General features: G+C 35.3%; 3 protein-coding genes across 6 annotated transcripts in view; 2 read left to right on the top strand and 1 right to left on the bottom strand.

The window, feature by feature from the left end:
* Positions 1 to 3,363, top strand: part of DIP-gamma (Dpr-interacting protein gamma) — a 229,466-nt gene extending 226,103 nt beyond the window's left edge. For all 3 annotated transcript variants that reach the window (XM_067778387.1, XM_067778388.1, XM_067778386.1), the window contains exon 12: positions 23 to 3,363. In XM_067778387.1, coding sequence (XP_067634488.1) covers positions 23 to 159 — 137 coding nt within the window. In that variant the 3' untranslated portion in view covers positions 160 to 3,363. The remainder of the gene's footprint in view (positions 1 to 22) is intronic.
* Positions 3,364 to 12,067: 8,704 nt separating this feature from the next.
* Positions 12,068 to 17,976, bottom strand: LOC137238843 (uncharacterized). Its single transcript, XM_067763869.1, has 4 exons — positions 17,784 to 17,976; positions 17,583 to 17,715; positions 17,365 to 17,521; positions 12,068 to 16,349 (listed from the first exon to the last, which is right to left on the bottom strand). The coding sequence occupies exons 1-4, from the start codon at positions 17,787 to 17,789 to the stop codon at positions 16,082 to 16,084; spliced, it is 564 nt and encodes a 187-aa protein (XP_067619970.1). The 5' UTR covers positions 17,790 to 17,976; the 3' UTR covers positions 12,068 to 16,081.
* A 376-nt stretch (positions 17,977 to 18,352) lies between these two features.
* Positions 18,353 to 26,928, top strand: part of trx (trithorax) — a 91,244-nt gene continuing 82,668 nt past the window's right edge. For both annotated transcript variants that reach the window (XM_067778370.1, XM_067778361.1), the window contains exon 1: positions 18,353 to 18,886. The gene's annotated coding sequence lies outside the window, so the exon portion shown is untranslated. The remainder of the gene's footprint in view (positions 18,887 to 26,928) is intronic.

The raw sequence follows: 26,928 nt of genomic DNA, 5'->3' as shown, positions 1-26,928 counted from the left end.
TTATTTAATTTTGTTTCTACAGGCATTGAAGAAGCGGCGCGCGGTACCGTACATTCGAATACATTGACCACATTTCTGAAGCTGCAATTGGTGTTTTATATCGTTAAATTACTCCTTTCAACGCTTCATGCAGCAGAGGTGGAGCAACAATGTGCGTAGTTTATATTAAAGCTTAAAATTAAATGCATTTATATACACTAAGTTTTAAAAGTTTCTTGATAAAACAATTTGTTTAAATGTTTTTTCAAACAGTAAATTAATTGCGTTTTACCGCTTTTTTGAAAAAAAAAAATTATGTCATTTTAAAATTTTTTTTCATGAATTTTTAAAAAAAAAGGTTAAAAAAAAAGTATTTACATAATTTTTAAGCTTTATAGAAAATATCTCACGTCAAAAATTTATTTAGTAATATAAAAGTATGTCTAACACGAAATTTCAAAAAATGCAGCAAATATTCATAGAATTTTAAGAATTTTAACCGAACAAAGATATATTGTGATTTGTTTTATACTTTTTTGGAAATACAGATTTTTATTAATTTTACCATAGTTTTAAGGACGGCAGATTTGCCAGATCTTGAGGCTACTGAGCTAGGTCCTAAAAAGGTTTAGTATACGCCAAGGAACAGAGTCCTTGTAGCTAGTTTAGGTTTTTCGGATTGGTCGTCAAACAAATTCTGGTAAAACTATGAACACATTCAGTCTATATGAGGTCTTTATTGACCGGCTAGTTCAACTTAACCTACCAAATAGCTTCAATATATAAGTACATTTTGTTTCGCTTATCTCAAATGTACCAATAGAAACCTTGATATGAAAAAACTAAAAATGTATTGGAAACAAATTCTAGTCGAAAAACGTTTTGGTGAAAATGTTTTCTTTCTCAGAAATACAGTTCTTTAGCTTGTTAATTTATAACACAACTTTAAATTACTTTGAAAATCTCCTTAAATTTTTAGAATTTTTTTCATCGTGAACGCTGGGTATTGGCGCCTTTTTCCACTACTCCAATGAAGCCAACGCCATTGCCGGTATCGATCGAGAATGTTAGCGGAATTACGAAAGGCGAATTTTCGGCGCTGCTCAGTAGATACGCAGAACGAAGCACATTTGGGTTTCGTTGTTGTCGCTCCCAGCCTTGCAAAAAATTATGACTATAACCACGAAGTTTGAACCCTGTAAATGGATTTCCTTGTTTCTTCAGCTTTTACTTAGCACCTTTCGATAAAACAATATATTTTTACAAATGCCAACCCCTTTTATTTGGCATTTACTTTAGGAAACAATTTTCCAGTTTGATAAAACAGGAGCTGCAATTTTAATACCTCTCAACTATTCAAAATGGCATATTCAGAGGGATTTCGAGTCCTTTGGCTGCTGCGGCCAACAACATACCTTCGAAATCACTTTCAGGCATTTTCGTGCCCGTGGGACACAGGTTTCGTCTAATCTTCACTGATCTTTGTATTTACCGCAATGTGGAGTTATGTACATATGAAGTTTTACATACATACAGAAGGTGATTTTATGTTTTTTTTTGTTCTTAAATTTATGCCGGAAAGGGCTATTAGTTTTCGCGGGTTTCCTAGGCATGCGCGGAACTAAGCCTTTTTGTCCCATCAAACAAATTGTTTCAACCTTCAAAAGACCTGATTTGTATTAAAGTTTTGGAGTTTTTAAACAATAAATTTTCTATTCGCATTTGTATGATATATTTTTAAAAACTCCCATTCTTCGCACAATTTGAGAAAATTTACTGAAATTTATAACCAAGTGCTGAGATCAAATTGTTTTAAAAAAAAAATTATAAAATCACTTGTTTAACCACATAAATGCATATAATTAATAATACGAAGTTACAAAAAAAATAAAATAAGTAACGAAAAAAAAATTTTTAAATATGCAGATATCAAATCAATAAAAAATTAAAAAAAACGAAAAAGAAAAACCTGATATGTTTTCAAAGTTCTTATCAAATTCTTAACTATAAAAGAAATATTTGTACGTAAAACGCATGAAATTATGTATGTACATAAATCAAAGCTACCGAATTATTTTTATGTTTTTATGCCACAAACAAAGCTTAAAATGTATAGTAAAAAAAATAAATTTATTTCAATAAAATACAGATTTGGTTTAACCCTATGACTAGTGGTGCAGGCTGACAAACCATTAGTAAAAAGTTTTGCAGTGACTAAAATAGCCAGTTATGGTGTAAAAAGGAAAATAAAATTTTATAAATTTTTTTGGGCCTATAATTCATCATTTTTGTAGTGAGTTGCTTAGCTTTTCGGCTTTTTTTAAGCTTCCAGTTGGTTTGGTCAGAGCAAGTTAAAATTTCAATTCGATCTGATTTGTTGCTATGTTTTTGGTTTTTGCTGTTATGTGAAGATATATTTATATAAAAAATAAAATAATAATAATATAAAATTCAAATAATATACAACAAAATAATTTAATATGTACTGTTAAATAAACAACAAACAGCAAGCTTTTATGTGCAACTTTATTTTTTTCAATTGTTATTGTATTTGCATAATCAAACGACCTCAAGGCCTTATTAACGTTTTGTCCGTATTATTATTGTGTTATATTTTTGGTGTATTAAAAAAAAATTTATATAGATTAGAGGATTGAAAATTTTACAATCAACATAGTTGGTGATATAAGTCCTTTTCGAGGATTGCTCAACCATTCGGCCTTCACAGACGTGGTTTGTGGACTGCTTTAATTTCTTCCGAGGTTATCAAGCCTTAAATTTTGTTTTTTTTTACCTCTTAACGACCACAACCTATGGATAATGTGTTTATTTTCCGACTAAATGCACAATTGATGTACAATGGAACGATTTGGTTTAGAGAAAACCTGTTTTCGGCGTTGCGACATCATCAGTGTGGATTTTCGTTCTCTATGGATAATGCCTAACCAATAGCCTTGGGGTTAAACAGAAATAAAGAATTCTAGTAATTAAAACTACAATCTTAGATCTACGCGATCAAACACATACACATACACATATCCATATACGAAATGCCAAATATCAAAGCCAAAATGCAAAAACAAATATCAATAAAAATGTTAAATATCATTGTAAAATGCTCAATAAATTTACAAAAGTATGCAATATATATAATTGTATGTATAGTATGCATAAGGGCTTATGTACATTTACTATGTTTATGGTATATATGTATGTTGATATTTTAGGTTTAAAGAAAAGGAAAAATTTAATTGATATAATGTGCATAAATAAACAAATAATTGCTGCTATTTAGCTGTTAAGTAATAAAACATTAAATTAAAAATTATTAAAATAAGAAAAACAACCGACACTAAGAAATTATAGATTAATATAAAAAAACAAATATTGCGTAAAAAAATTATGACAAAATAAAATTGAAATAAAGAAATACATACTTACCAACGACTTTCAAATTGTTTCAATTGAGTATGATGAGGAGATATCATATCACATCACATCGTATCAGTGAAATACGATCGCAACGACTCAGAACTGTTAGTCCTATATAACTTTTTAAATTCTTCAGTCGATATCCCTATTTATTTGATGTGAAAGTACTGAATTAAAGTTGAATATGATTTTTTTTTATGTTTTTATGTTAAATTAAACCAAGTGTAAATGGATGCGAACGTATCACAGCATATTCCATAATACATGCATATCAGGTATGTACATGGAACTGATTCACATCATATATGATCTTATGATGTAATAGTCACATGATATTTTTCAAAACAGCAAGATCACTTAAGATCAAATTAAAGTGGACCAAACTAAATCAAACGTGATGGGAAGAGATCGACCAAATAAAATCGCCGATATCATATCTGCGCATACCTATTGTACTCACTTGTTTTTATACTAAGCTGAGCATCGCTCACAGAGTATATTAATTTTGTTCGTATAACGGTACCCCGTAATGGCATAAACTAATCTATGTATCAAAATGATCTGGACGAAATGATCCGTAAACACGATAACTTGAGTAAATTTTGAGGTATTTTAATGAAATTTGGTATGTAAGTTTCTGGGCACTCAACTCAGATCGTTATTTAAAATGAACGAAATCGGACTACAACAACGCCCACTTTTTCGATATCGAAAATTTCGAAAAACCGAAAAATTGTGACAATTAATTACCAAAAACGAATAAAGCGATGAAACTTGGTAGGTGGGTTGACCTTATGACGCAGAATATAAAATTTGTAAAATTTTGGACAATGGGCGTGGGGCCGCCCACTTTTAAAAGAATGTATTTTAAAAGTTTTGCAAGCTGTAATTTGGCAGCTGAGTATGTAATGTTCGGTTACACCCGAACTTAGCCTTCCTTACCTGTTTCTTTAGTTTTCGCTTAACTGCCCCGGCTATATTTCCTGGTCCAACAAAGCTCGCCAATCATCCCAATTTCACGATATCTGGTCCCAATAAGGGATCAAGATTAGCAGATCTTCTGATCCAAAGCATGTTAATTGATACGTATAACATGACTTTCCTCCGATGAACTAAGTCCCGGCTAGGTTAGGTAAAGTGGTAGCTACCACGTTAATAAAAGCTGACCTAGATTACTAAGATGTCCGTTGTAATACCACATAAAATTAAGGTGACGTAAGCTGCCATTACTAAAAGAATTTTATCTCTCGACCCTGGGTAGATCTTCCGGAGTCTAGAGGGGACAGAGCAAAAGGTGGACAGTCAAGCGCGAAGTAACTCGCTGATTCTATATTCGAAATACTTTGCAGTATATTGTCATCACACCGCCTGCCACCTTCTTTCGAGCGTTAGCTGACTCGAGGTCCATTGGTTCAAAAGTAGACTACGTCTAGTTGAACTTTACTAATTCATATACGAAGCCTTAGCAACACCACAGCCTCAGCCGAACAGCAACATCAACGGGATATATGTTTAGCACTACATTCAGGACCAATGTGGTTACTTTTCTCCGATTGCTACCAAACAGCTATAACAAATCTTTATTTCGCTTATCAACCTTAAAAACTACGGAGACTCTTGCGACCTCAAAATTCTGAACACATTAGCTGAATAAAAAGTGTACAAATAATTATTAAATAACAAATGCAGACAGTGGTAGTTTAACAAATTCTGCTGTGGTAAGTGGTGAATGTGACCTACTAGAATTTTGTGAAGCTTGTCTCACACTATTTTTCGTCCCTGCAACATCTTTATTCTTCGATCAATCTTTGGTGTGACGTAGATGCGCAGAACGAAGCAATTTTGAACTCGTGAATGCACAATCTTCTGTGTGTGATTAGTGGTGGCAACAGCTGGATTTTGTTTACCCAACAAAAATGGAAAAAAATTTTCCAGCGAAATTACCTTTTAGAAATTTTGTAAAAAGTTTTCGAGTTGATCTCCAACGTCAATAATATTTTCCAATTAATATCCTAAGTTGCTATACTACATTGGATATCGAGTTGAGTTGAAAAAAATCTCCAAGTTGGTGTCACCAAAGCAAATAGCTATTTATTGTGAGAAATAAACACCTAATTGGTAGCAGTAATGAGGCGTAAGTAATCAAAAATAAATTATATAGGCGTCCGCCGTGGTATGGTGGTAGCGTGCTCCGCCTACCATACCGAAGATCCTGGGTTCATGCCCCGGGCAAAGCAACATCAAAATTTTAGAAACAAGTTTTTTCAATTAGAACCCACTTTTTCTAAGCGTGATTGCCATTCGGCAGTGTTTCGCAAGCACTCCGTTTGTATTTCTGCCATGAAAAGCTCTCAGTGAAAACTAATCTGCCTGCAGATGCCGTTCGGAGTCGGCATAAAACAACTAGGTCCTGTCCGGCCAATTTTTAGGAAAAATTAAAAGGAGCACGACGCAAATTGGAAGAGAAAAATTGCCTCATGTGTTCCATGCAGCTGAAAAAAATATGCTTACAATACTACTCAGGAGAATTCAACTTGAACAAAGGCACTAAAAGCTTAACTAAGTATATCCAATGAAAAAATGCTAACAGTTTAATTTCAGAAAAATACATGTCTTCTTAAATAAACCTGTCAACGTAATTGCGGCGCGCATCGCGGTGTTACTCATGCTTTCCGATTTTAGCCCAGAATTCCAATTTGTTTACTTCTTAACGACCACAGCAGTTGAGATAATGATTCGCTTTGTTGTGTTGATTTGCGGACTGGATGGATAATTGATGTACGATGGAACGATTTTCCGTCATTCCGGTTTCGGCGTTGCGACATCATCAGTATCAATTTTCGTTATCTATGGATAATGCCTAACCAATAGTCTTGGGGTTAAACAGAAAGAAAGAATTCTAGTAATTAAATCTACAATCTTAGATTTACGCGAACACACACATACACATACACATATCCATATACGATATGTTAAATATCAAAGCCAAAATGCAAAAACAAATATCAATAAAAATGTTAAATATCATTGTAAAATGCTCAATAAATTTACAAAAGTATGCAAATATAATTGCATGTATAGTATGCATAAAAAGTTTGTGTACATTTACCATGTTTATGGAAACGAAACATTTAATTGATATAAAGTGCATAAGTAAACAAATAATTGCTGCTATTTAGCTGTTAAGTAATTAAACATTAAATAAAATTATTAAATTAAGAAAAACAACCGACACTATAAAATTATAGCTTAATATAAAAAAAAAATAATATTGCGTAAAATTATGACATAATAAAATTGAAATTAAGAAATCATACGACTTTCCAACTGTTTCAATTGAGTATGATTAGGTGATATCATATCACATAATATCATATCAGTGAAATACGATCACAACGACTCAAGGTTGTTAGTCCTATATAATTTTCTAAATTCTTTAGCGGATATCCCTATTTATTTGATGCAAAAGTACCTTAATAAAGTTGAATATGATTAAACCAAATGTAAATGGATGCGAACGTATCACAGCATATTTTATAATACATACATGCATATCAGGTATATACATGGAACAGAATCACATCATATATGATTCTATGATGTGATAATCACATGATATTGTTCAAAACAGCAAGACCACTTAAGATCAAATTACAGAGAACCAAACTAAGGGCCTCATTCTCTATTACGAAACGAACGTTCGTGTCGCCTCAGAGACGAATCTCTAGTATGTTTGCACTATGTTAAACAATGGAAGCATACTATTTGACAATTGTTTTTGCCTTGCTGTTTGACATAAAGTAAGAAACTTAAATACCGAACGAAAATGGTGGAGAACACCATTGCTAGACGAAATCGTTTGGAGGCGCATCGTTCGTCTGAGCTATCGTTCGCTATTCAGAATGAAGCCCTTAATCAAATGTGATGAGATCAGGTCGACCAAATAAATTCGCCGATATCATATATGCACATACCTATTGTACTCACTTTTTTTTCTTTAGTTTTCGGCTTAACTGCCCGGGCGATATTTCCTAGTCCAACAAAGCTCGTCAATCATCCCTGCTGCATGATATCTGGTGCAGTGTCCCAATAGTGAATCAAGATTAGCAGATGTTCTGATCCAAAGCATGTTAATTGATACGTATAACATGGCTTACCTCCGATGAACTAAGTCCCGGCTAGGTTAGGTGAAGTGGTAGCTAGAACGCTACGAAAAGCCTATCTAGATTACAAGGATGTCCGTTATGATACCACATTAAAGTAACGTAAGCTGTCATTACAAAACGAATCGTAGTAATGGAGTTCTCGACCCTGGGTAGATCTTCCGGAGTCTAGAGGGGACAGAGATCGAAATACCCATGCCAGGAAAAGGTGTACAGTCAAGCGCGAAGTAACTCGATGATTCTATATTCGGAATACTTTGCAGTATATTGTGTGGACGTCAGAGCCACATTAAACGAGACTTGATGAAGCCAATTACCTTATCAGACCACATGCCGCCTTCTTTCGAGCGTTAGCTGACTCGAGGTCCATTGGTCCAAAAGTAGAGTACGTCTAGTTGAATCTTATTTCATATACGAAGCCTTACCAACAGCACAGCCTCAGCCGAACAGCAACATCAACGGGATGTATGTTCAGAACTACATTTAGGGCCAAGGTGGTTACTTTTCTCCGAATGCTACCAAACAGCTCTAACAAAGCTTTATTTCGCTTATCAACCTTAAAACCGAGGGCAACTCTTGCGACTTCAAGGTGTTCGAATATTATAAGATGGTAGTAGAGGGGTACAAGATAAGAAGAGAGAGATTGCTTGAAATAAATTATGTGAATGAAAAGTAAGCTCAATAGAAAAAAATTTACATAATTCTTCAATTTAGTTTTCAATACAGTTTGTTAAGCTCAAATCTTGACTAAAATCCATCATGACTAGCATTTAATCACCTATCAAATTATCTGACAGAACCAAAAAAATTGTCTGATTAGTCAGTTGTTTCATCAACAATCAACGAAAATTTGAAAATTTGTTTGCCTTATGATCTAACTTTATTCCCTTAGGCCCGGTTTTCAATAGCTGGTTAAGCTAAGCTTAAACTAAGTTTGCTTAAACTCTAGTCAAATTTAAACTGCAGTTAAACCACTGAGCAGTTTCTCAGTCACAGTTTAAGGCCGCCTTTGGGGTACGCTTTTTGTGCGGCAACATTGGTTTTTTTATTATCCAAATAATTTGTAGGTACGGCAACAGCTCACAAATCACACAGAAGATTGCGCATCGCGCATGTAAACATTAGATCAGCTGTTTTTTATGACGTAGAATTGACTCTTTTCCTTTAGCTCTTTTTTTCTCGCTCTTTTTTTTTATTCGCTCAAGAGTCAACTAGGACGTAGTTGCGCAAAACGAAGCAATTTTGAACGCGCAATCAGGGTAGATGATTTGTGGGAACAGCTGGATTTTGTTTACCCAACAAACATGGAAAAAAATTCTCCAGCGAAATTTATATATATAGTTCCGGATGTGATATCCAACATCATTATTTAATTATTCTTAAATCATATAATTCTTGAGTTGATATCCAACTTCATTCTCCAATCACTATCCATGCTTTGAGAAATTTCGTAAAATTAAACACTTTGGAGTTTATCTCCAACGTCATTAATAGGCGTTTTTTTTGCACGCGTATACGTTTTGTTTGCGCGAGAAAAAAACGCCTATCCTCGCCTAGATAATGCTTAGGACACCCATCTAGCGGCTGTGATTAAAAAACTAGCTACAGCAACAGGGTCTACCGAAAAGTGGAGACACAACGCTCTGATGGCCATAGGGTATAACATATAGCTGAATCAGGTGCGATGAATTGTGGACACACATAGAATACATAGAATTAGTGTAGAGGGTGAAACAAAGACACATATTTCAGTTACATCTGAGTATAATGCGTATTGAAATTTAGTAGGACAAAATTTATGCGCAGCAATTTCAGAGGTGTATTTAAAGTTTGTCGCTTAGCTGTCCATATAAAGTTTAAGCGTAAACGGATATACGCGTGTTAAAAAACACGGCTAATATTTTCCAATTAATATCCTAGGTTGCTATACTACATTGGATATAGAGTTTAGTAGAAAAAAATCTCCAAGGTGGTGTAACAAAAGCAAATAGCTATTTAAATTTAAAAAAAAGAAGAAGAGAAGCTCTGCCTAAAATCTCTTAGGAGGTTAGCGTGTCACATTTATTTATTTTTTAAATTATATATATTTCATCTTATTTTCGTGAAAAAACTGTAGTATGGAATCTTATGGTGTTTTCTTTTCTACACGGAAATGTCGCCTTCACGCCAACCCTTCAAAGAGTTGTGTTCTGTGTTACAGTCTGCTGTTATGGTCTACGGTTACGGTCCACTTGGGAGCGTTTTCGTGCGAACACACCTAGTGACTGAGGACGGGGCGAAAGTTGCGATACAAAAGTATCGAAACAAAGAAAAGAAAAATTCGGCGATCACTAAGGAAAAAAAAGCATGAGTTTCCGGCCGCAAGTAAAACAAAGACGTGAAAAGATTTAGAAAAAAAGCAGCAAAAAAGATAGCTCGTTTTTCCGGCCGGGAAAAAGCAAGAGTTGGCTTTTCTTTTGCGCAGTTAATCGGAAAATTTTATAAACCAAAGAGGCAAAGGCGTCAAGCACAGCTCCTGCTTCATTAACACTATTGCTTACATCAACTGCACATCTCCGACTATATTCAACTCATCGCAAAACACCCTCGCCGTGCTGTGCACATATTCAAGAGAGTATTGTGAAGCACCACAAGACCGCAACGAGGAATTACAGGCCGATTCCTTCACCCAACTACCAAAAGAAGAAACGGGAAAATGCCCAGAAACTAGGAAAGAGTCGACAGCGCAAAGTACCGACCAGTTCATTCCGACAAACCTCGTTTTTACTCGTCTATTTTGGGTGGTAATAAACCTTACAACGGTTGTGCTGTGTTGACACAAGCTCAACGTAAAGAATATCCAGTTGAAGTAGTAGGTCGGCGTTTCACAGTCACACCTAGTGAGGAAAGTCCTAGTGATTCCGATTCGGATTCGGACGGCACTAAACAAATTGTTGATAAGAAACCCTTGGTATCCGAGGATAAATTCCTTTCTCTACGTTTACGACGTACACCACCACCTTTGGATAAGCGTCCAACACCACCTCCGCCTCCAGGGCCAGCAGTACGCTGCAGCGTAATACAACGAACGCCAAAGTTAGCACCAAGTCATCCAGATCGTAAAGGTCAACACGAAGTTTTATTGCCACCAGGTTCACTTGATCACCTCGGACCAGATCGCAACAACCACCAACAGTACCAACACAGCGCGCCCAAGACCGCGCACCACAACCAACAACAGCGTCAATTTCACCAGCAAAATCAACATCACCAGTAACCACCCCGGCAGAGGCCCACGGTACGTACTCTGGCGGCCATGTAAGTACCAGCCATGTATGAACTTCAAAATAATTACCCTACAAAAAAATTTGGTCATAAAACTTACCCACGCCCATGCAAATGTGACTAGGAATATAACCTATGACTGTATAATAGCTAGTCAAATGACGTGGAATGACGAGAGCGTTTTTGTAGGGTAGTTAAAGAAACTTCTAAGCAGTACCTAGAGAGTTTTATACAGCCCGGTTTAACAAGGGTCGATTTTTTTTCGTCAAATTGTATTATTGAATACTCGAATTGTTAGCTTTACAACAAAGGGCATACATTTTTTATATCATTTTAATAATATATTTTGTTGCTTTAAAATGATTGCAGTTAGCTCTATAAATTTTATTCATAATAAGCCGTCTTCATCACGTGAAACGTTTTAGCGATCCATTTTTGGAGCTCAACCATAAATTGTTAGAAAAAAAAAATTTGCGACCGCAGCCATTGGTCGATTATGCACGAATTGGCTAAAAGATTTAAACTTTTTTTCTTATATCATACAAATACAATATGTATACATATGAATCAATATTGCTAGCAAAATCGTTCGAACAACCAGAAGAAAATAAAATACGTGCATATAATACGTAGTACTATCACAATTTGATCTTTATTGCTTTTATAAATTTCTTAGCACATATTACATGTTATTCTCATCGTACTATGCGCATTATACCAAATTGATATTTAGTTACACTCAAAAGTAAGTTCTACTACGACCACATAATAATTTTGTAAGAAAGCCCCAAATATCGAAATTTGTATCCAAACTTTATAGTCTTAAAATATGTTTTGTGAATGTGAATAAAAAAGAAAAAAAATTCAACCAAATTCTTACTTTGTAGGTAGTATATTTACAATACATAAGTACATTTAATTACATATTTTTCTCACACATAGCGTTTATAACGATTATCAAAAAAAAAAAAAGGGGAGACATAAATAATTGTATAATTTAAAATATTACGAGCAAAAGTAAGAGAAAAGAAAAGAACCCCCAACAGAACAAGCTTAGTCAGACTTAAGTATTCATATTAGATTTGGTTTCGATTTCGGCCCAATAAAGTGTGATCTGTTGGATCATTTTTTTTCTCTCACTTATGCACTACACACCTTACCTACATTTTCATAGTGTAACTAGCTATTCGTAGTTCAACAATGCTGTAGCCCCGGTTAAGAAACCTGCATTCTTATTTTTTTTTTTTTTTGTTGCTTATATACGTTAATAGAAATGAATTATAAATAAATTAGTATTTAAAATGGGAATGCTGGCGTCGCCATTTATTTAGAAGGCACGTAGGGTCTACAGGTAAGGGGCCACCGAAATTTTAGGTGCGTCGGTGGCCATGGATTTTGAGGGTGGGAAAAGCACCGGGCGTCGCAACACCACCCGCGGCGCCCCCTATATATATTCGGCCCTTTTCTTCTTTATTTTAATTTTTCAGCAGTTTTTTTTTTTGATTTTGATTTTCAACGTTAGTAACCGGCCATGTCCGGTTCGGTAATTTTTTTTTGCGTTTAGTTTTTTTTGAATTTGAATTTAAATTTTTGAATGTTTAACGGTCTGTCCGTGACATCCGGTTCGACCGGATGTTGTTTTAGTTTGAATTTATAAGCGTTTTGAGTCGGTCTCTGCGCTTCTGTCAAGGTTTTTTGATTTTGACAGCTTTCAGTTTTGATAGGCATGATAGGAACTTTTTTCTGTTTATGGCGCAGGAACAGTAAGGTTGGCAAGAACCCGCCCCAGCCGACAATGACTAGCCACTGTGCACCAACACATCATGCCGACCGCCTTCCTTACTGCTTCCATGGTAGATGCGAAACCATAACATCTGTTGTAAAATCAGCTTAGCCTCAAGAGAGGGCATCATTATCTTTTCTCAACAACCTACCCCTCAAAATATCCAAAAAAGCAACATTACTTGCCCTCGCTGCCATTGACGGTGCGGAAAACAGCCCTGTCAATTAGCTGATAAATCACACGAAGCTGAAGCGAATGGTATGAATCACACGAAGCTGAAGCTAATGCTACATATGTACGTATGTGTCGCATATGCTTAACTCAAAAGCAATTTGCGATCACAGTTGACAGCGAACAACCACACGAACTGCATTTTTCTGTAAAAATGGTTACAATTTTTGTTCTCTTCAAGTCATGCAGGGAGGCACTGAATATTTTAAGTGGCTAGAATTTCACAGGGCGAATTGCAATCTTAAAAATGTTTTCCGCTGAAAGTGGCGATATTTTCGTATAGAAAAGATCTCACCATTACATTTGAGTCCAGTTAAGGAACCGCAAGTTGTTAATTGAATTTGTTCAACTTAAGTAATAGCATTTTTTGTTTTATAAAAAATTACTTCTTTTACTGAGTACGCTATGAGTCTCGAGATGAGCCACTGTTTCGAAACAACTGTTGAGATTTTAGAAGTATTCATAGCTATCAACATGAGCTCTAATGGTACTCAAGCCCAAATGCTTGTTGGGTATATTCGACGCCATTTCGAACGAACGGAAATCACCGATAGGTTAACTAGAGTTTCACCCAGCCAGATGGACCGCTTAAGCTCAGCTTAAACTTCAGTTAAAGTAGACTGAAAAACTGCAGAACAAGCCAACCTAATATAAACGCACGCAAGCCATTTTCTGTCAAAAATGTTTCATGCACATGCAACTTGTATGCAGGGCCGGCTGAAGAGAATTTGGGGCCCTAAGCGAGTTATTGTTTGCGGCTCCTTTCTCCCGTTTTTTTCTAATGATAATTATTGTTATTTTTTAATTTTTCTAAATTTGAAAAATTGTATTTTGTTTTTGGAATAGTAAGTAGAAAATTTTTCAGACAACCTGTCATAGCTGCGCAGATAGATCCATTTCGAAGGGTGCTAAGTCTTCATCATCAGTAAGCTTTAGGCATGCTGTGCATATTAAATATATTTTTTTCAACAAAAGAACCAAAATATAACACACACGAGTATTTTTAATTATCTTAGGGTTTACTAAAACTTCATTTTTCGCGCCTTTAACTCAGAGAAAGTTGATACAATTTTACTTAAATCTAATTTTTGCGCAATTTCCTGCTCTCTTGATAGCAATGCAAAACCGACAAGCCGTTCTTGAGTCATGGCCGAACGCAAGTACGTTTTGATTAATTTCAGTTTCGAAACGCTACGCTCTCCACTCGCAACCGACATTGGTATCGTCAACAAAATACTAAATTGGGCATGAGACCAGACAAGTTGTGTTTGAAAATATAACTAAGGTGAAAATTTAATTTTTTTAATGAAACTAAATATAGTACCCCTACAAAATTTTTTTTTTTTTTTTTTTTTTTTTGCAAAAAGGATTTTTAGTACAAAAGTGTTTATCGAATTTGGTGCCCCCTAGAACTTGGTGCCCTAGGCGGTCGCGTAGTTCGCGTATATGGTAGAGCCGGCCCTGCTTGTATGAGAGCAACCCAAATTGAATTTGCTGCGTGAAAACCATGGTTCAACTATATGGTTGGCTCATCTGTAAAGCAACAAATTATGTCTGTTCAAATTGTCAAAATCTGCGTGTTGGTGTTGGTGCGAATGGAATGAAATGAAAACATAAAACATAGCAGTTCTTGTGTGTGGTAAGAAAATGTTGTCAATGTGTTGGTTTCATTTTGAGTTTGCCATCTCCTTTTGACAATCCCATCGACCATGCAATGATAAAAATAAAATCAGCTGATGAAATGAGCCAACCATATAATTGAACCATGGTGAAAACCTAACTCGATTTCCAATTTTTATTCTGCGTGACATTTAGATTTGACGTTTGCACACATGCTTTACATTGTCGCAACGCATGCTAATTTGGGTTAGGGCACAAAAACGGTGGTTGTTTGCGTGCGCTAAAAAAACGCAGTGTGGTTTTATTAGGTTGGCTTGTAAGTTTAAGCGTAGTTTAACTGACAAATTGAGTTGAACTTGTCCTGAAAAACCGGGCCATGTCCAAATTATCCATCTACTAGATGACTTGGCCAATTTTAAAATCTGGGCAACCACGGCTAACAGGCCAACCTAATAAAACCGCACTGCGTTTTTTTAGCGCACGCAAACAACCGGCGTTTTTTGCCTTAACCCAAATAAGCATGCGTGCGTGCGTAACTGAGCTGTCATATCTGTCAAATTTGTTTGTAAAAATATTGACAAGTTCAAATTTAATACGTTTGATTAACAATTTAACAAAGAAAATAAAAGGAGATAATGGAAATTTTAAGTAACACGGAAGACCTTATTTTATTACGGGAAATGTATCAAAGGCAGCATGGGCAGATGTAGACGCCAATTATTTAAAACTCGGGATGACTTTGGATTCCAAGCGACTGGCTATGATATTCTGAAGCGCAAAGATCCAGACCTCTTTTATAAGTCCGTGAGGATGTCTTGCAACCTATTCGAAACATTTTTAAGACTGTTGGAACCATATTTACTAAAGGAATCTCGTAGGCCTGCAATAGATCCAGAGCAGCGTCTTTTTGCTACGCTTTTGTAAGCATATACAAAAATATATTTGCGAATTCGGTAACGTTTTACAAGACGGTGCACCACCTAATTTTTATCGAAAATTATCAAAGGTGGTATCAAAAGGTGCGTCTCGACCTCCGTTTTCAGAATCCGGAAGAAAATTGAATTGGCTACAAAGCTGCATACTCAACAAACATCTGAAAGCTCTAAATCGAAAACTTCGAAATATTCGTAGAATTTTTTCGAGCTTTAGAATTTTTTTGGAACTGTTTTTGAGATTGGTTTGCATAGTTTCTGCGACAAAATTTACAAAAGTTTTTTCATAAATTATCAAAAATAAAAAAGAGAAATAAATTGACGAAATATGATAAAAAGTACCACTGCTATTATTTTACCGGCGAACAGAAAATAGAATATCAGTCGAAATTTTTATCACTGAATTGTTTTGAGTATGTGATTTTGTAGCCCAATAAATTTTAAGCAACCAACAAAAAATTGTTCACATTTTATGGGCGAAAATCTGAAATACCCTCGAAAAAACTGTCAAAAATCAAGGCGAATTATGAGAGATCTATAATTTGTACTTTGTTGTACTAAAATTTATTGGGCTACAAAACCACATACTCAAATCAATTCAGTGATAAAAATTGCCACTGCTATTTTTCTTTTCTCAGGTGTATGAATCAGTCGAGAATGATAACTTTTATATTAATTTATAAATTATAATGTTTCAATTTGTTTGAAACAAGTGCTAAGATGTCTGCTTGCAACTCGTCCTTTTGCGATTGAGACAGCCTTGCAAGTTTAGATTTAAGCAAGGAGAAAAATATTTCGTCTTCTTGCGTATTAGTCGCAGAGTACCTTTCTCGCATCTTTATCAAACCGTCTTCAAAAAGGTCATCCACCTTTTTCTTCTTCGGCGGCTCACGAGGTGAAGGGCGTTTGTCTGGTGGCTTAGGAGAATCTACATTGGTAACTGGACTGGAAGTAGAAAAAAAGATTTAATAAAAGTTTATTATAGGCGTTCAAAGTATATAGCAATTTAAATTTTTGTAAATGATCCCAAATAAGCCTCAAAATTGGAAATTTTTTTTTGAATGAAAGATTTTCGTGATTGTTACGATATCCGACGGATGCTTTGCGGAGGGATTGCGGATCGATCCGCGACAAAACAAAAAACTCAATGATATTTAAAACTGCCCTGGGTTTCGTTATGAAATATTTCATTGAATCACAAAGACAAACGTCTGGACATCGAAACTTTCACTTAAATGCTAGAGTACTTTACGTCTGCGATAGACAGCTAAAATACATCCATAAATCTCGGTATCAACAATTCAATAACGGTAATAAACATTTCATAGGCACAATTATTCCTTTTGATTTTACGCTACCGACATTTTTGAAGGTGTTTTAGCAGTCGATATACTAGTGGAAACATTAGCGACACTCAGGCACAAATATTTACTTTAATATAAAAAATTTTGGTAATTCCTTACAAAAGCATGACACTGCTAATACGCGTCCAAAAATAGTGATGTTAAACGACGCGTCTTGACATCAGTATTAATAATCCGAAGGCGGAAATAAAAATTTTAACTCGTTCAAAAGATATTAACGAAAAACCGAAAAAATACCTGTGGGTACCTCCGAAAACGGGGGTGGCATCCATAGTATTTTTGGGCAGAACACCTTTCTGCATTGGCGCCTTCGGCCGCGCTTATAAAAAATTACCCTGGATGGGTCCAACACCGGTTTGGATACCAAAACTATAACCGCGCAAAACAATTTTTTTTGTGGGTACGAAATTACAACAATCACATGAAAATCTCTAACTTCAACTGCAAATATCTCCGGACACAGATACAATTTTTATTTTCCGCATTCGGATTATTGTTGTCGAGGTCAATACGCGCCTTTTGACACATCTTTCGATATTTTTGGACGCGTATTAACAGTGTCATGCTGTCGTAAAGAATTACCAAAATTTCCTTACCTTCCCTCCTCTGCAGATTCTTCAATAAACTGCATCGTGCTGAACAGCTTCCACTGCTTTCTAAAGCTGGTGCCAGCACCCGACCGCCCTGCATCCTCGGATTTCTCCTTCCTATATGGATCGCACAAAGAACGCCAGCGTGTTTTGCAGTTATAGGCTGAAAAACAATAAAATAATTATTAAAATACAAAAATAAACCACCGCCAGCATTTACTTACCATTGCTGTTGATTGCTTCTGCAACTGCTTCCCATGCTGCATCCTTTGCAGCTTTATTTTTATAAAGCGCCGAGGAGTTGTTGTACAAACAAACGTACGCTTGCACAGCAGTAATAAGCTGCTCGTTACAAATCTGAAATAAAACCAAAAAGGTTATAATTTAATAAAAATATATAATTTTTTACGAAAATGAATTCTTACCTCCATTTTAGCACGAAACAAAATTACAATTTGTAAATAAAAACTAAACGTCAGCTGGCAGTAAACGTCAAATCTAAATGTCACGCAAAACAAAAATTGGAAATCGAGTTAGGTTTTCACGCAGAAAATTCAATTTGGGTTGCTCTCATACAAGTTGTATGTGCATGAGACATTTTTGACAGAAAATGACTTGCGTGCGTTTATATTAGGTTAGCCTGTAAGTAATGTCGAAAGAACTTCAATAGAGCATATGGAATGTTATATGTGGGATGTGGGCTAATAAATGCATGGAAAAAGGCGCTCCATCAGGCCAATGTTGTAAGATGGTATGTGCCTTTTATTGCAGTCAAAAAAGGAAAAAGTGCCAAGGCAGGTGGCAGTTACAATCCATTGACATGGTGAATGGCAAAATGGATGCGGTGAAAATTTTTTTTGATAAGCTCAACTGATTGAAATGGTGTGTCGCGAGACTGAAATGGTGAAGATTGAACAATTAGACAGAAATAAGAAACGCCGAAACGCAGCCAACTTCATATTTTTGCATTCTACTATTTCGCTTTTACCTTAACTAAAGTGTCGTGTCGTGGGTGCGTTAAATTTTAGAAATTTACACAAAAAATACAAGAATTATTTAATAAAACTATTAAAAAACCATAAAACAATCTCCATAGAACGTGTTTCAAGTGAAAACAGCATACAAATCTATTAAATTTTGCATAAAATGATGAAATGAAAATTTGAAAACCTGCTTGTGAAGTGAAGGTAGTGAGAAAATTTTTTCATCTATCATATACACGATTGAGCTAGTGTGTTCGTACGCCGAGAGAATCGGCATGGTTGTGTGTGTGTGTCGCGTAAATTTTGTCGGTGAGTTTTTTGATTGCGCTATTAGCGCAAAAACGCGAGCGCACATCCAATGAAAGAAGCAACTAGAAATATTGAGAATGCGTAAAGAGTGCAAAGTGCATTAATTCAAAAACATTTTATGAATTAAACAAACGTAAATCAATAAAAACGGATACATTTGTCAATATCGCGAAGTGCTGAATTTTATGCCGACGTACAACAACAACAACCAAGGCCCAATTTTAAATAAAGAAAAGGTAAGCAAACATAAAAAGTGTATACAAGAAATAGAGAAAACGGCAAAAATATGAGAATGCGTGTGTGTGTATTTTACAAAAGAAAGGAAAACAAAAAAGTAACAGACGAAAATGAGCAACATTAAAAAACAGAGAATATAGAAGAAACATAAAGCAAAGTTAGAGAAATCGAGGTTTAGCGAAAATGAATGCGCGCGCACAACGTTTGGCGCTGTATTTGTGGTTTGTTTTGATGATGGCCGCTATTGTCTGCTTTTTTCTCCGGCTGCTACCAACTACAGATGATGGAATTCCTTTTATAAATTTATTATGATATGATGCTTTGCTTACTGATGGGAAGCCGCAACGTAAATAATTGATTAACTCAGCCCAAACTACGCTTGATCGCACGACGTGAATGGCGTCTGTATGCAGTTTCATGCAGGATCTCACGAACCATTGTGGAAAATCCTTTTTCCAAATGAAAAAAATGTGGGAAATATAAACCGATATTATCTCTATTGTTTGCTCGAAACAAAGCGAGGCAAAAAACGTTAAATCCAATATTATTATTTTTTCTTTTAACATAATACATACAATTTTGACTAATAAGGACAAGGGAAAATGGCACTCGAAATTTCCGCTGCATCGCTTTCACCCTTATTTTTATTTTGTACTTATCCTTGAAATAAACCGAATACAATAACAACTACTATACCAGTCGCAACAAAAGCAATTGCCATCATTTACCTGAGTATGTAAACGCACATACCCAGTAGGAATTTAGAGACCTTTGCTAAACCCTAATGCTCATCAAAACCTTAGTAAATGCGTGTCGCTCCCATTGTTGGTTTTGTTGTAACCGCAAAAACATAATGAAGGCCTACAGAGCTTGTCGGTCATCATTGTGTTTCTTAATGTTTTTAATTTTGTGAACTCAAAAACACTCCAAACGTTTATGGGTGTGTTACTGATGTGGGTAGACACTTACAGTTACTGCTACAGGAATTATTATTTTTGGCTCCTCTAACCGTTGTGGTTTGACGCCACTTAACCAGCACGTTTATCGCGCAAAATTTCTGAATCTCAAACCCTCTGTTACTTCCGGAAGGTTTAGGAGTGTTTAGTATTAATTATTTACGCGTCGGTACAAGCGCCTCATAATAGCTTTACCGCCTCGGGAATGTTTTTAGCCCTTGTAACAACCTCGACCTGTGTATTAACGAGTGGTGTATAGAAATAAGATACCACAAATCCAAGTGAGAGGCTCATTATCTCCAAACTAAATTTGATCAACCCTTTTAACCTAAAGAATATCTTTCGGGACAATATACGAAAAGTTTACGAAGTGTTCTGCAGTGGGGAGAGTTGGGAACATCCATTTCACCTACACCTACGACTCTATGATAGGGACTTAGGGACTCATCCTTTAAGATTGCCAGTTTCTGTACTGATCGGAATAACATCGATCAATATCACATAATTCAGTATTTAAATGTATAAAGTAATTAAATGTATTACTTTAAGATTGATTCCTGAGAATCCGTAATAATAAACCAAATCTACGAAGTTGGATAAAGATATTGGGATGAAAAATATATAAGTCTTATCAGATTAAATACTGGTTCTTTAAGGAAGACTGACCGTTGTTTTGTGGCAAGGATCATATACATACATATCTATCTACATATATATGTATGTATATATAAATATGTATATCTACATGAATGCATAAGAGAATGTGTGCTCATATGAATGTAATTATCCTTAAACCTAGTCAACCTTTTTTCGTTCGCTTTGTTTCGCTTTCTCATATGCGCCGCGCTTCATTGGACTACAACGAGTTTTGGTGCACAATTTCTACATACTTACATGGACACACATAATTTTGCATTGTTTTTGCCCCTTTTAGTTAATGCGATGTTACAGACTCATAGGTGCTCTTATTAAATTTACCTTCATCGGACAGCAAAAAAGAAACTAAAGAGTCGTCGGTCAACTATTGGATAACAATCTTTTATTACAAGAGGGAGAGTATGTATATAGTATGAAATGAGAAATGTGTACATAAATAAACATTTTTAAGAAGGCATAAATTAAAATCCTACACGTCATATGTAAGTAGTAGATTACTGATCGGAATCATGCAAATGTACTCATGATGTATCTATGTACTAGAGATATACGCCGCCGAAAAAAACCGCCGCCGATTCTCGTAGTTTTTCCACGAAGCCGCCGAATGCCAAAAATATCGGCGCTGCGGCGGAGCATTGTTATATTTCTTACACGGACTGTCTAGGCCGGGTTGTTCATGTCGAAAATTGGTCCGATAAAAGTGTATCAACGGCTGCACAGCAATGCAAGTTATAATAATCCAATTGCGAAATTTACATCTTTCTAACCGTTCAAGAGTTATTTGAAAAACAGACGCTTCCAATGACAGCTTAACACGCATTTTGCATCACCGAATTCACCAAGTTATTAAAACAGAACACTAAAATAATAGTTATATAATAAAACATAATGTTCACTTTGCATAATGTTTTCAAAAAATTAATAAAGAACAATGAATTCAAATAACATGACAGTTTGGACCGAGCATATAACCTTAACATCTCTCTCGTCTCTGTCGACTTTTATTCTAAAAAATCGTTTTGATTTAAAGAAGACTGTTGAAATCAATGTTTCGAACACAAACGTCGACCAAAATATGAGTGCAATAGCTCTGTGCTGGCATATGGTGCGAGGGCCAGGAGGCCTGGTAGCGACTGGTGGTCGGGATTCCTACTGTTCGCACATCGGTAAATGTGGCTTTTAAAAAGCCAAAAAAACTGTGAACAGTCGGCCAGCATTGATGCTAATCGTTAAAACTGTGGCACGAGAGTAATGACTATTAATAGCCACAAATGATTCAAAGAAATCGTCTCGACGACGAGCATTAGAAGTTAGCCCAGAACATCTCCTTTCGTGAAACCACGCTTTGTACGACACGTTCAGACAAAAGTGTGACCATTTTAAGTATATATATTTTTGTTCGGCAGACGCACCAGTACCAGTACCTAAGACTGGGGTTAGGTTTGACTTCTTCCTGGAGTAAGTGACCCGAAAGACAGTTCATCCGCAGGGAGCTACTACGAAATTATTTGAACGATCCGCGTGGTTTTGAGGCAAGAACCCCGGGTTTTTTTCGAAATGGCCAAAACGTTGATTTACTTGAATACATACATATGTATAAACAAAACCTTTTCTAATTATTATTTGTATAAATAGAAAAATCAAGTTTTTTAAAGTAAGAACGCCGGCGCGCCGCCACGCCGGTAGATAATAGAGTGCGCCGCCGCCGCCGATAAAACGATCGGCGTAAACCTCTAGTACATACATACACACGCGTGTAGGTATATTTATAAAGTTCTTGGTATCATTAATCGTTGCAAAATTCATGGCAAATTATTGAAAAAATTTAATTTCAGCTACAGGAGGGAACGAAAAATCTTAAAACGAAAAACCAAAAAATAATCAAAAAACCACACGCAAATCAAATAAATTTTTCCATATTCATTCAATGTAGTACGTATTTAAATATAAGGCTTTAAAACAATTAAAAACAAAAATTAAGCTAGCATTTAGCGCTATTTTTATTGCTACAAAAAGAAATATGAAACAATATGACACAATAAAATTGATTAGATATGCTAATGTATTATAAATATACAAACGAATGGCAGTAACCAACAAATAAAAAAAAAATAATAAAAAAAAACTAATTGATAGCAACAACAAAAGCATAATTACAATTAAACGTATATTAAGGGTATCTAGTGTACAATATATGAACAAATATACCATTTGCTGCCGATTGTTTTCTTATTGTTGCCGCTGATGCTTTTGTCAGTTTCTTTCAGCTTCTGTGCCCAAAGTCAATATGTACATTAAGCTGGGTCGATTTATTAACCTATATCGCGCCATCGATTTTTCGATAGGTTTTGTGCTCAGGAAAAAAAAAGTTCCACTAAGCATACTCAAAAAATTATTTTCGAGCTTGCAAAATTTGAGTTTTTTGACTTTTTTTCTTTGATTTTTAAGGTTTTTTTCATGACACTTAAAAAAATTTCATTTGATTTTAAAATTTTCATGTATACCCCGTCCGACTCAAAATTGTCCGCTAAAAACTTTGGTGATAACAGTTTTTTGAAAAAAAAAATATATTTTTTGGGTTTTGAGGAGTGTTTTGGTGAAAAAATTTATTTTTTCGCCATTTTTTTTGTTTTTTTTTTTTTAAAGGTTTCTTCAGGAACGTGCAAAAGTGTTGCCGATGAAAACGAATTTGTCTCATAGTTCCTATCCCACTTAAAATTATGCGATAAAAACGTTGGCATTAAAAGTTTTAAAAAAAAAATTTTTTTTTTTTGTTTTTGGGACTTCTCTTGGTCGAAATCGATTTTTTTCATTTTCAAGTCTCAAAATCATTTTTTATGTATATGTTTCTGTTAGACCCACCAATAAGTATACCAAAATAATCAGGGGACGAGCTGAGTTGATTTAGCCATGTCCGTCTGTCCGTTTCTTTGAAGGTAAACTAGTCCCTCAATTTTTGAGATATCTTGATGAAATTTGGTAAGCAGGCGTATTTTGATGGGGGATTTGACATTTGTCGGAATCGACCGGATCGGACCACTATAGCATATACCTCCCATACAACCGATTGTTCAATAAGAGGGTTTTCGCCATTTCTGCCTCACATGTCAAAACCCCATCAAAATATGCCTGCTTACCAAATTTCATCAAGATATCTCAAAAATTGAGAAACTAGTTTGCGTTCAAACAAACGGACAGACGGACATGGCTAAATCAACTCAGCTCGTCCCCTGATCATTTTGGTATACTTATTGGCGGGTCTAACGGAAACATATACATAAAAAATGATTTGTAGCCATGAAAATGAAAAAAATCGATTTCGACCAAAACAAGTACCAAAAAAAAAATTTTTTTTTTAAACAGTTAATGCCAACGTTTTTATCGCATAATTTTAAGTGGGATAGGAACTATCAGACAAATTCGTTTTCATCGGCAACACTTTTGCACGTTTCTGAAGAAACCTTTACAAAAATGGCGAAAAAATTAATTTTTTCACCAAAACACTCCTCGAAACCCAAAAAAAATTTTTTTTTTCAAAAAACCGTTATCGCCGAAGTTTTTAGCGGACAATTTTGAGTCGGAAAGGGTATACAAGACAATTTTAAAATCAAATGAAAATTCTTTAAGTGGGTCATGAAAAAAAACCTTAAAAATCAAAGAAAACAAGTAAGGAGGGCTAAGTTCGGGTGTAACCGAACATTACATACTCAGTTGAGAGCTATGGAGACAAAATAAGGGAAAATCACCATGTATGAAAATGAACCTAGGGTAATCCTGGAATGTGTTTGTATGACATGTGTATCAAATGGAACATATTAAGGAGTATTTTAAGAGGGAGTGGGCCATAGTTCTATAGGTGGACGCCATTTATGGATATCGCCATAAAGGTGGGCCAGGGCTGACTCTAGAATTTGTTTGTACGATATGGGTATCAAATTAAAGGTGTTAATGAGTAAGGACGTGGGCCTTAGTTCTATAGGTGGATTCCTTTTCGAGATATCGCCATAAAGGTGGACCAGGGGTGACTAGAATTTGTTTGTACAATATGGGTATCAACTGAAAGGTGTTAATAAGTATTTTAAAAGGGAGTGGGCCTTAGTTCTGTAATGTGTTTGTACGATATGGGTATCAAATTAAAGGTATTAATGAGGGTTTTAAAAGGGAGTGGTGGTATTTGGATATGTGAAGGCGTTTTCGAGATACCGACGAAAATGTGGACCAGGGTGACCCAGAACATCATCTGTCACACCCATTTTACAAAGTTTTTTTCTAAAGTTATATTTTGCGTCAATAAACCAATCCAATTACCATGTTGCATCCTTTTTTCGTATTGAGTATAGAATTATAGCATTTTTTTTTTTATTTTTCGTAATTTTCGATATCGAAAAAGTGGGCGTGGTCATAGTCGGATATCGTCCATTTTTTATACCAATACAAAGTGTGTTCAGATAAGTACGTGAACTGAGTTTAGTAAAGATATATCGATTTTTGCTCAAGTTATCCGGCCGAGCGGAATGACAGACGGACGTCTGTGTATAAAAACTGGGCGTGGCTTCAACCGATTTCGCCCATTTTCACAGAAAACAGTTATCGTCATAAAATCTATGCCCCTACCAAATTTCAAAGGGATTGGTAATTTTTGTTCGACTTATGGCATTAAAAGTATCCTAGACAAATTAAATGAAAACGGCTTAGTGGAACTTTTTTTCCCCCATGCAAATCAACCCAGCTTAATGTACATATGTATATTTTTCGTGTATTTTTTCAATTCTCACTTCACACATTTTTTTATAGGATTTTGTAAAAAATAAAATAAAACCTTTTTTTGCATATTTAATGAATTATACCAACAAATAAGTTAAGTCTGGTAATTCTATACGAGAGCATGACACTCTTAATGCACGTCCAAAAATATCGGGAGGGGTGTCAAAAGATGCGTTTTGAACCCAGAATCGCGAAACCGAAATTTAGAATTGTGCGTCTGTGAAATGCAAAAGAAATGTAAACCTTTCAAGTGGTTGTTGTAATGTTGTTTTACACATCAAAAAATTTTGTGTACGAAGGCATTTTGCACGAATTTAATTTTGATCCCACCCTATTGGTGGACAGGCCAGGGTAATTTTTTATAAGCGCCTACGAATACGCAAAAATACTATGAATTACACCCCCGGTTTCAGAGGGACCCGGCGTTTTTTTTCGGTTTTTCGTTAATATCTTTTGAACGACTGAAAAAATGGTTGTTTTTCGTTTTCGGATTCGCGATCTTGGCACAAAAACGAGGTCCATCAAGATGGACCCCCATTTTGAGATTTAAAAAAAAAAGTACTTAAATTTTGAGCAAAAAATTTTTTATTTTAAGAACAAATTATCACATAAATAGCACATAATTCCTGGCCTATGCAAATAACACAGTACGACGTATTCAGTCTAAGCAAGGTTGCAACAATGGGCTCAACACTTTAAAGACTTACTTAATTGTCTTACTTTTACGGTGGCTACCTTCATGTTTTATGCCGACTCCGAACAACAGCTGCAAGGTAGATGCATTTTTACTGTGAAACTTTTCTTGGTTAACTAGCGTAAAACCCTGAGTTTTGCCGTGTTGCCGTGAATGCGTAGTGACGTATTACCGTAGAAGTTTAGTTAAAAACAACAAACTATAGTCATACTGGTAATGAAACCGGGGCATTTGTGCTCGAAATCGTCCAGTGGTGGTGGATGCAGGATATTGTTGAGGGCCCCTGTCGGGGTGAAGATAACAGCGCCGCTACTGCAGAGAACCAAACTCATAGGGACTTTTTGTAAGCGTTTGAGATTCGTGGCCTTCACAAGTTCCAAGTAGGAAGTTTCTTGTTATTCAATGTAGTTAAATGACGATTTCTGTAGATGCAGAAGAGGCATTCAAAGTAAATTGCGAGCTGCTAAATATCAATCTTTATAAATATACAAATTTCTCTACATTTCAAAGAGATCCTAATGGCAGCTGTTGCGCAATTCGAAAAAGTGAGCTCCTTAAACAATACATATTTTTTTAATTAAAACTTTTAAACAATTAAAACCTATGCAATATCATGTCAAAAATAGCAATAAGTTAAACATTTTATTGGCCATTCAATTAAAAAGATCCCAATTACACGCAGCTACGACTTTGAACAATCATAAAAGCAAACAATACTTTATTTTTGTATACTCCCCTATTTAATATGCACATTAGGGTGATTCTTTTTTGCCACATGCTAAATTAGCTTCGCCGCAGTGCTTTAAAGGTCACTGAAATGGTAGCGAAAATGGCAAATATTTCAGAATTAGAAAATATTAAACTAAATTAAAATGTGAATTATTTTTAAAACGGAAACTATGTTCGCGAATTTCAAAAACTTATTCGCGAAATTCGAAATTTCGAGAAGTGTTTAAGAATCTTAATTAGA

This window comes from Eurosta solidaginis, chromosome 1 (genome assembly GCF_040869045.1).
Source record: "Eurosta solidaginis isolate ZX-2024a chromosome 1, ASM4086904v1, whole genome shotgun sequence".
Lineage (NCBI taxonomy): Eukaryota > Metazoa > Arthropoda > Insecta > Diptera > Tephritidae > Eurosta > Eurosta solidaginis.
The sequence above is the reverse complement of the archived record's forward strand: the minus strand, read 5'-3'. Positions and strand labels throughout refer to the sequence as shown.